The following is a 10,993-nucleotide window of genomic DNA, read 5'->3' as shown; positions in this document are numbered from 1 at the left end:
TCATACATGTTTTTTGATTCGCAAATTGAGGGCAGATGACTCCCATTTGCTTACATTACCGGGGTCACTGTGTTAAATGACTGTAAAACCTCCTTGTGAGGAAATGAAGCGTCCCGATCCTGGCTGCTATAATCAAATCCGACCATGTCCATCTGTTCAGTGATAGATCAGATGAGATCCCCCATCCTGCTGACCTGAATGTCTCACAGGTGGAAGATGACAACCTGGGTACCACAGGCTGAGGTAGGAATCGATACATTCAGGAGAGAGTGGGAGGTGGTAGATTGAGTGGGGGATTATGAATGTCCTGTTCAACATTACACCCACGCAACACTAAGAATGTAATTGGAATGACAACTTTATTAATTACTGAGTCATTTGTTGTCGCGAACTGTCGGAGACTGTAAACATAAACATCTATCTGAAACACAATAATTCTAAACCATAAGACTAATGAAAATAATTTAATGGCTAGTCACATGATTTTACCATACCGCGCAAATGCAATGTCTTCAAATACATACATTTGCCATGTAGATTATTTACAGATTACAGTTGCAGTCTTCTATATTAAATATCAGTGCATTAGGAGGGCGAGGTTTCAATTGCTCTGGATTAATGTTATCAAGTTTTCAGATTGCATTTACCTCCCTGATCGAAATCTTTTATTTACATTTCGGCATCATTCGAATCTACAAGTAGTAAACAATTTGATCTAGCAGAGATTTAAGTGAGAAGTATCCCTCACAAATGTAAACTAGCACCCACATCAATTTCCACTTTTCTTTTATCATATCTACGTGTTCAAATTCGATGCTATTTTATTCAGCAAATGTTGACGTGACTCTCTTGGGGAAACAAGAGACCACAGTACAAGAACGGGTGAAACAGTTCATAATTCAGTGCTGAATTCGCCGTTTTTCTCTTCAAAGGCCTGATCGGATGCCAGTGACTCCTTGTTCAAAGCCACCAGTAGCTTCAGAGTCTCCACGCAGTCCTTCAGCGGGCTGGGCGGGTAATCGCCGAAGTCTAGGTCGACAAGTTGGTCAGGGTGTAACATGCGATCGGCCAGGCTGAATGCAGAGATGGCCAGCAGGGAGGGCGGATAACCGTTGAAGGAATAGTCGGCGAAGCTGAGCTCGGCAAAGCGCCTGGCCAGACGGCCAGTCCGGGGAGCCCTGCCGTCCACCTGTTGATGCTGCGGGATTTTATTGGTGAAATACTCCAAGAAGAAGTCCACGCTGGGAGCGGCCAGCTGGAAATTGAGTTTGAGCAGGATGATGCACTCCAGGTTACACAACTGCTCACGAGTAAAAGCAGCGCAGCACAGGGCTAGCAGTTGTTTGATTCTCGGCGGGTATACTTCAACCTGTGGGAAGAGAATAGATGGAAATAGGTGAAAAATAAGCTAAGTGTGGATTTAGTTTTCACTGTTGCTACCATTTACTTTCCGTTTGCCTGTGTTGGCTGTACTATTTTGTTATCTGGGTCAGGATGTAATGGGTAGGAAGGAACTGCGGATGCTGGTTCATACTGAAGATTGACACCAATTGCTGGAGTTATGCCCCTGTCCCACTTAGGAAACCTGAACGGAAACCTCTGGAGACTTTGCGCCCCACCCAAGGTTTCCGTGCGGATACCGGAGGTTCCCAGAGGTTTTTGTCAGTCTCCCTACCTGCTTCCATTACCTGCAACCTCCGGGAACCGCACGGAAACCTTGGGTGGGGCGCAAAGTCTCCAGAGGTTTCCGTTCAGGTTTCCTAAGTGGGACAGGGACATTATTACTCAGCGGGTCAAGCAGTATCTCTGGAGAAAGGGGAATATGTGACGTTTCGGGTTTGAACTCTTCCTCGGCTTTTTTTTTAATTTAAAGGGCCTGTCCCACTTACGTGTCCTTGGCACGCAAATTACGCGACGGTCCGGCGAAGGTCGCGCGCGACTTCATGCACCCGCACAGCCGTCTGGAATGCGTGGCGTCATTTGAAGATGGACACAAAGTTGGAGTAACTCAGCGGGACCGGCAACATCTCTGGAGAGAAGCAATGACCTTCCTGTTGGGGGTTGGATGTGTAGAGCTACTGAACGTCCATAGTAAAGATAAGGGAACGGGGGCCTGGAAACCGAAAGTTACTAATAAGGGGGATGATATGGGATCGAGGTATGTGGAAATGATTTTAATGGGGCAGGAGCAGGTAGAAACAAATTGCCGAGGAAGGGTTCCGACACGAAAAGTCACCTATTCCTTTTCTCCAGAGATGCTGCCTGGCCCACTGAGTTACAACAGCGTTTTGTCTCTATCTTCAGAATGTTGTGGATTTGATGTCCACACTAGCGTCTGGTAGGTTGACATTCAGTCACCTATGGGCATAACCCCTTTTTGCTCACTCGGGTCAATCTGAACAGTCCCGTGGCCTTATATTGAAACGACCAGGGAAATGTATCTGTAATCCGATTTAATCAGTTTTAATTTTGCTTCGCCAAGTCAATTGTTTTCTCAACCAACATCATACAAAGCAAAAACACAGGCGAGACTGAGACGTTCGTCTTGCAAATCGTTTACATGCGCTTTACATTCTCAAACAAATTATTCTGTTTGACCATGAAGTAAATGTGATGCCACTTCTGAAACAGCTAATTAGCGGTAAGGGATATGATGGTGATCACATGGTCAGATGTCATCATTAATGCATAGAGCAACACAAACCCATCCTCACTCTGTCCAACTACAGCTTCTTGCTGCGAGGGCGGAATTATAGAATGGATTAAACAGAATAAAAAGAAAAATGCCCCGTAGACCTAAAAAATACTTAATGCTTATGTCCAATGCTCATGTGCTGAACTATAAGAAGTATAAGTATAACATAAATGTTAGTATTGGTTTCAAAATACGATTTACAGCGTCTTGAGGTTATATCGTTTTTGTTCTCTTGAGGAGGTTAAAAGAGATCCTAAACTCCCACCGTTTATGGCTCAGTACACTCGATGTCTTGACGCTGTGGTAGGTAGAACCTGGTTTGTTTGTTTGCCTGCAGTAACTTATCTGATGTCACCTGTAGCCATGCGTGTGATTTCTAATAGAGAGCAAGTCAAATGTAAGGGGAGAGTATACAGTGACTAGCAGGACCCCAGACAGCATTGATGTCTAAGTCCACAGCTCCCTGAAAGTAGCAACACTAGTAAAATATGGTAGAGGAGGGAGTATGGTACGAATGTGATGGAGGGGAAGGGTGGGTGGGGGGGGGGGAGGGGATTCGAAAAAAAGATGGGTTATTGTCCTTTCATTGCTTTCGCACTCACTTGTTTACAGGCAATGAGCAGCGAGGTTACTCCAACAAGTTGGAAACAATCCGAAGCCACGGGCGTTGTTTTGAGGAAACGGTCCATTATATTTACAGCGAGGCACAGCGATTCAAAACAGAAATTAAAGTATCTATGAACCGGGATTAGCCAGCTAACGAGTTTACACCGGTCTTCCGCGGTTACCTGTGAGGAAAAAATAACATGTACAATTATTTATGTTACATCAGCGGTGTCATTTTTTGTGCTGTTTCTTTTTCCAACCATGGAAGCTACCCAGACCTTGAGCATCGACTCTGCTCCATCTTATTTGGCCATGTTTGCTGGAAACTTAACTCGCTGTACGTTGTGCATTCAAACTATGTTATGCATTCCCTGATTGTCCAATTGTATTTGTGGCGCGTCGAATCGTATCTCTGTGAAAGGCACAACGTACAGCGAGTTAAGTTTCCAGACCCTGGCCACGCGTGTAAATAGTCTTTCGTTTCAGTGTCAGCAGAACATTATTACAGTTTCCAAATGTTGGTGGGTGTTAACGATTGTCCATTATTATTTAATTAACAACGGCGCTTAATTATGAATCATTAATTGACAACATTGGAAATGACGTGAAAAAGAATTTGCCGTTGTGGTTTCAATTCCCATAGATTGCTGTCATTTCTTACCTGAGGCTGCCGGGCGAGACAGTTCCGCGGATGGAATTTTTCCTCGGATTCTCGTTTAAAGTGGTAACAGTTCTCCCCGTAGTCTGTGAAAAGCTGCCAGTCAAGTGGAGTGGTGAGCCGGTGAGGGGAGCGGCTGCTTCTGTGTGCGGGACTGCTACAAGTTGCATCTGAGGGGCTCGAACCAGGCGACTGGTCGGCACAGATGCCGCTGTCGCATCCGCTGGAAACGGTGCCCTGTTTTCTGTATCTTGGATATCTGGCTCTTTTAACCGGGGCCCTGGCAATGGCGCTGTCAGGAATTGTCTCAGCTCTCTCCTCGGGTGTATCATCGTCATTCACGGCGGCCAGCCGTTTTCTTTTCGCCGGGCTGGACTGACTCAGCTCTGGTTGCAGAGAGAGCCCTTCGCTCATAGCGGTTGCAACCATGAGTGTCGTGCTGAGGAGTTGTAGGACGGAGGTCTCATTCTGAATCCTACGTACACTTCTCGCCAGATCAACCTCGCGTTATTGGTCCGGCTAGTTGAAACGTTGGCAGATTCCCCCTCCCCCTCCCCCAACATCACCCAACCCCAGGTGGGAAGCCGTTTTCCCGGTTAAATGACCGCTCAACGTTCATTCCCCACCCATCCCCCCCTTCCCTTCATCTGTGGTTGGCAATAGTACTTCAATATCCACGACACGCGTCCACCTGTAGCATGGCAACGCGCTGAGTTGTCAATTTCAGCTGGGCTGATCTACCCGCCAGCTAAAGCTCCTCAATGATCCCAGTTAGACTGCTGCAGAGATCCCGGTAGTTTAGCCAGAACACCAGAAATATTAAACAACACACCCTGTTTAACAGCTAGCAACGCGAGACAAACTAATCGTGATATGAGCAGTGTTAAATGAACCGATGCAGTTTTCAACGGAATGGGAACAAATGATTCTCAATGTTCATCGAGCGGAGCACGATCTAGATCAATATCATTTTCCAAATCAAAGCAACAAAGTAGCATCTGAACTTCATAGAAGAAAACCGCGAGTGTTGAAATTGTTTTAAGAAAGCAGGATTATGTAAATATCACTAGCTGTTTTTTTTCTTTTAGCAAACGCGGATAAATAAAATGTTAGGAAAATCTTGTTTAAAGTTGTATGAACATTTGACTTCATATATTAATGTTTCACGACTTCAAATAAATGGCACCGTTGTATAAGATATACACATATATAATTGTATCATATAGTGACGTTTACATATTCCAAACTCTATGGGATTAACTAGATTACTGAAGATTGCTGGTGATTCTAATGTACATCACAAAATCAATACGATAACGGGAGTAAACACGACTTTCAGATTATAAAATAACGCGCCTACCAACTTGGATTACTTCTGTAAAATCATTGTGCTGTCCTGTACAAACCCGAGAAGTACGCTAAATAAAAAAATCTGAAGGATGTTGAAAGTTTTACTGTTCTTATTATACGGTAAATATTATTGCAATTTGCTGGTTTATAAGATGTTTATATAGGTGTAAAATAAACGGCCTTTATTTTACACACTGCCTCTAAAGCATGCATTGTCAGCCAGGAGCCCATTGAAATGTATGGGTTCTGTTGTCCTGACAGTTTCCATCCCGTCATATAGAGAGCAGGGGAATAAAAGGGGAGCGGGAGTTGCCGCGCTGGGCGCAGTGAAGGAGCGCTCCCCTGGGGAGTGATGTCAGACAGCAGAGAGTCGCAGTTTCCCTGAACAAACACAGCCGGACTGACTGTAATCCGAGCCCGGGCACATTCCAACCCAGCACACAAAGGCCCGAGCTGCACACACACACACACACACACAGCTAACTACTGGCCGCACCGTAAACGCTTCACCGAGTTGATGGGATTAACACCCAGAGTGCAAGGGAAACCGCACAAGCTGTTTCTTCACTGAGACGGAAATAGTCGAACTAGTTTTTCCACCTTCACTATAATTCCTATTTTCACGTCATTACCCGAAAGTGCTAATTCGACCATTAACACGATCCCTTTAAATAGCTTTTGTTGGTTGCTTTCAAATAAAACGTACTGAATTGTCACCTCGATGCAAGGATAACCAGAATGAAAAAACTGAACTCCGTTTACAATCTCATCGTTTAATAACAACTGAGTATAAATTCAAATAATTGGGTGTGATTAGAATTCAACAAATACAATATAAACCGGTTTATGGAATCTCTAAAACCGATTTTCAATTCAAATAAAAGAAATACTCTTCGATTCTTCAAATTGGCCTTGTAGAATAACACACATTAGAGAAGAATAGACATCAATATGAACAGTCATTAAATGTGCTCTCTGAATGAATGGGTAATACTGACAGTTGTATGCTTGTAAGTGTATTTTAATGTCTTGGCAAGATAATAAAGATATTATAGCCACAGTTGATCATAAATATGAAATTGCATAGCTATTTAATTTTAAATTGATAACATATAGAAATCATCATTAGATACGAGTGAGTGTCAGAAGACTGGCTAATGTTTAGTGTACATAGATTGTAGTGACTAGTGGGGTACCGCAAGGCTGGGTGCTGAGACTGCAGCTATTTACAATATACATCAATGATTTGGATGAAGGAATTCAAAGTAACATTAGCAAATTTGCAGATGACACAAAGCTGGGTGGCAGTGTGAACTGTGAGGAGGATGCTATGAGAATGCAGGGTAACTTGGACAGATTGGGGGAGTGGGCAGATGCATGACAGATGAAGTTTAATGTGGATAAATGTGAGGTTACCACTTTGGTATCAAAAACAGGAAGGCAGATTACTATCTAAATGGCCTATTCCATTCGCTCCATAGATGCTGCTGCACTTTTGTCTACCTTCGATTTTCCAGCATCTGCAGTTCCTTCTTAAACACTATCTAAATGGCGTCAAGTTGGGAAAAGGGAAAGTACAACGGGATCTGGGGTGGCCTTGTTCATCAGTCTATGAAAGTAAGCATGCAGGTACAGCAGGCAGTGAAGAAAACGAATGGCATGTTGGCCTTTATAACAAGAAGAGTTGAGTATAGGAGCAAAGAGGTCCTTCTACAGTTGTACAGGGACTAGTGAGACCATACCTGGAGTATTGTGTGCAGTTTTGGTCCCCTAATTTGAGGAAGGACATTCTTGCTATTGAGGGAGCGCAGCGTAGGTTTACAAGGTTAATTCCCGGGATGGCGGGACAGTCATATGCTGAGAGAATAGAGCAGCTGGGCTTGCAAACTCTGGAATTTAGAAGGATGAGAGGGCATCTTATTGAAACATATAAGATTGTTGAGGGTTTGGACACGCTAGAGGCGGGATGCATGTTCCCGATGTTCGGGGAGTCCAGAACCAGGAGCCACAGTTTAGGAATAAGGGGTAAGGCATTTAGAACGGAGATGAGGAAACACTTTTTCTCACAGAGAGTGGTGAGTCTGTGGAATACTCTGCCTCAGAGGGTGGTGGAGGCCAGTTCTCTGGATACATTCAAGAGAGAGCTAGATAGGGCTCTTAAAGATAGTGGAGTCAGGGGATATGGGTAGAAGGCAGGAACGGGGTACTGATTGGGGATGATCAGCCATGATCACATTGAATGGTGATGCTGGCTCGAAGGGCCGAATGGCCTACTCTGTGCCGACAATGATGCCAAGTTAAACTGATATCATCTGCCTTTACATGATCCATATCAGTCTATTTCCTGCACTCAATGTGTCTATCTAAAAGGCTCTTGAACGCCATTAAGATATTTGGCCTCCACCACCCCCCCTGGCAATGCGTTTCAGGCCTCCACTACTCTGTGTAAAAAATACTTGCTCTGCACATCTCCATTAAACCTTCTCCGTCTCACCTTATAACTATGCCCTCTAGTAACCATATAACCATATAACAATTACAGCACGGAAACAGGCCATCTCGGCCCTACAAGTCCGCGCCGAACAATTTTTTTTTTTTTTTTTTTATTCTTTTTTTTTTTTTTTTTTTTTTTTTTCCCCCCCTTAGTCCCACCTGCCTGCACTCATACCATAACCCTCCATTCCCTTCTCATCCATATGCCTATCCAATTTATTCTTAAATGATACCAACGAACCTGCCGCCACCACTTCCACTGGAAGCTCATTCCACACCGCTACCACTCTCTGAGTAAAGAAGTTCCCCCTCATGTTACCCCTAAACTTCTGTCCCTTAATTCTGAAGTCATGTCCTCTGGTTTGAATCTTCCCTATTCTCAAAGGGAAAAGCTTGATCACATCAACTCTGTCTATCCCTCTCATCATTTTAAAGACCTCTATCAAGTCCCCCCTTAACCTTCTGCGCTCCAGAGAATAAAGACCTAACTTATTCAACCTATCTCTGTAACTTAGTTGTTGAAACCCAGGCAACATTCTAGTAAATCTCCTCTGTACTCTCTCTATTTTGTTGACATCCTTCCTATAATTGGGCGACCAAAATTGTACACCATACTCCAGATTTGGTCTCACCAATGCCTTGTACAATTTTAACATTACATCCCAGCTTCTATACTCAATGCTCTGATTTATAAAGGCTAGCATACCAAAAGCTTTCTTTACCACCCTATCTATATGAGATTCCACCTTCAAGGAACTATGCACGGTTATTCCCAGATCCCTCTGTTCAACTGTATTCTTCAATTCCCTACCATTTATCATGTACGTCCTATTTTGATTTGTCCTGCCAAGGTGTAACACCTCACATTTATCAGCATTAAACTCCATCTGCCATCTTTCAGCCCATTTTTCCAAATGGCCTAAATCTCTCTGTAGACTTTGGAAATCCTCTTCATTATCCACAACACCCCCTATCTTGGTATCATCTGCATACTTACTAATCCAATTTACCACCCCTTCATCCAGATCATTGATGTACATGACAAACAACAAAGGACCCAACACAGATCCCTGAGGCACCCCACTAGTCACCTGCCTCCAACCCGACAAACAGCCATCCACCATTACCCTCTGGCTTCTCCCATTCAGCCACTGCTGAATCCATCTTGCTATTCCTGCATTTATACCCAACAGTTTAACCTTCTTAACCAACCTTCCATGAGGAACCTTGTCAAAGGCCTTACTAAAGTCCATATAGACAACATCCACTGCTTTACCCTCGTCAATTTCCCTAGTAACCTCTTCAAAAAATTCAAGAAGATTAGTCAAACATGACCTTCCAGGCACAAATCCATGTTGACTGTTCCTAATCAGACCCTGATTATCCAGATGCTTATATATATTATCTTTAAGTATCTTTTCCATTAATTTGCCCACCACTGAAATCAAACTAACAGGTCTATAATTGCTAGGTTTACTCTTAGAACCCTTTTTAAACAATGGAACAACATGCGCAGTACGCCAATCCTCGGGGACTATTCCCGTTTCTAATGACATTTGAAATATTTCTGTCATAGCCCCGGCTATTTCTACACTAACTTCCCTCAATGTCCTAGGGAATATCCTGTCAGGACCAGGAGACTTATCCACTTTTATATTTTTCAAAAGTGTCAGTACTTCTTTTACTTTGAAACTCATAGTATCCATAACTACTCTACTAGTTTCCCTTACCTCACATAATTCAATATTCTTCTCCTTGGTGAATACCGAAGAAAATAAATTGTTCAATATCTCCCCCATCTCTTTTGGCTCTGCAGATAGCTGCCCACTCTGTTTCTCCAATGGACCAATTTTATCCCTCGTTATCCTTTTGCTATTAATATAGCTGTAGAAACCCTTTGGATTTACTTTCACCTTACTTGCCAAAGCAACCTCATATCTTCTTTTAGCTTTTCTAATTTCTTTCTTAAGATTCTTTTTACATTCCTTATACTCCTCAAGCACCTCATTTACTTCATGCTGCCTATAATTATTGTAGATCTCCCTCTTTTTCCGAACAAGATGTCCAATTTCCCTTGAAAACCAGGGCTCTTTCCAATTTTTACTGTTTCCTTTCAACCGAACAGGAACATAAAGATTCTGTACTCTTAAAATTTCCCCTTTAAATGTCCACCATTTCTCTTCTACATCTTTCCCATAAAACAAAATGTCCCAGTCCACTCCTTTTAAATCATCTCGCATCTCATCAAAGTTAGCCTTTCTCCAATCAAAAATCTCAACCCTAGGTCCAGTTCTGACCTTCTCCATAATTATATTGAAACTAATGGTATTGTGATCACTGGACCCGAAGTGCTCCCCAACGCATACCTCCGCCACCTGTCCCGTCTCATTTCCTAACAGAAGGTCCAGCACTGCCCCTCCTCTAGTAGGTACCTCTATGTATTGCTGCAAAAAACTATCCTGCACACATTTTACAAACTCCAAACCATCCAGCCCATTTACAGAATGTGTTTCCCAGTCTATGTGTGGAAAGTTGAAATCTCCCACAATCACTACCTTGTGCTTACTACTAATATCTGCTATCTCCTTACATATTTGCTCTTCCAATTCTCGTTCCCCATTTGGCGGTCTATAATACACCCCTATAAGTGTTGCTACACCTTTCCCACTTCTCAGTTCCACCCAAATAGCCTCCCTAGATGAGCCCTCCAATCTATCCTTCCAAAGCACTGCTGTAATATCTTCCCTGACTAGCAATGCAACACCACCACCTCTTGCCCCTCCAATTCTATCACACCTGAAGCAACGAAATCCTGGAATATTTAGTTTCCAATCACAGCCCTCCTGCAACCATGTTTCACTGATCGCCACAACATCATACTTCCAGGTGTCTATCCAGACTCTAAGCTCATCCACCTTTCTTACAATGCTCCTAGCATTAAAATATGCACATTTAAGAAACCCCCCGTCTCTTCTTCTCTGTTTATTTCCTTTTTTTTCTTTCTCCTCTTGTGTCCGAGTGCTTCCCTTTTCTGCTTCCTGCCTCCCATTCGGTCTACTAGCTTTCTCTATTTGAGTCCCTCGCCCCAACCATTCTAGTTTAAAGTCTCCCCAGTGACCTTTGCAAATTTCCCCGCCAGGATGTTGGTCCCCCTCGGGTTCAAGTGCAACCCATCCTTTCTGTACAGGTCC

The 10,993-nt window shown here is 43.4% G+C and overlaps 1 protein-coding gene across 1 annotated transcript; it reads right to left on the bottom strand.

Annotated features, from left to right (window-relative positions):
• Positions 1-389: 389 nt before the first annotated feature.
• ccno (cyclin O) lies at positions 390-4,482 on the bottom strand. The gene is made up of 3 exons (XM_033030637.1): positions 3,963-4,482; positions 3,298-3,483; positions 390-1,369 (listed from the first exon to the last, which is right to left on the bottom strand). Exons 1-3 carry the CDS (start codon positions 4,386-4,388, stop codon positions 893-895), a joined length of 1,089 nt encoding a protein of 362 aa, XP_032886528.1. The 5' UTR covers positions 4,389-4,482; the 3' UTR covers positions 390-892.
• Positions 4,483-10,993: the final 6,511 nt, after the last annotated feature.

The sequence above is a fragment of the Amblyraja radiata genome, chromosome 1 (genome assembly GCF_010909765.2).
Source record: "Amblyraja radiata isolate CabotCenter1 chromosome 1, sAmbRad1.1.pri, whole genome shotgun sequence".
In the NCBI taxonomy this organism is placed as follows: domain Eukaryota; kingdom Metazoa; phylum Chordata; class Chondrichthyes; order Rajiformes; family Rajidae; genus Amblyraja; species Amblyraja radiata.
Note: the sequence above shows the minus strand (reverse complement) of the source record. Positions and strands in the feature narration are given on the sequence as shown.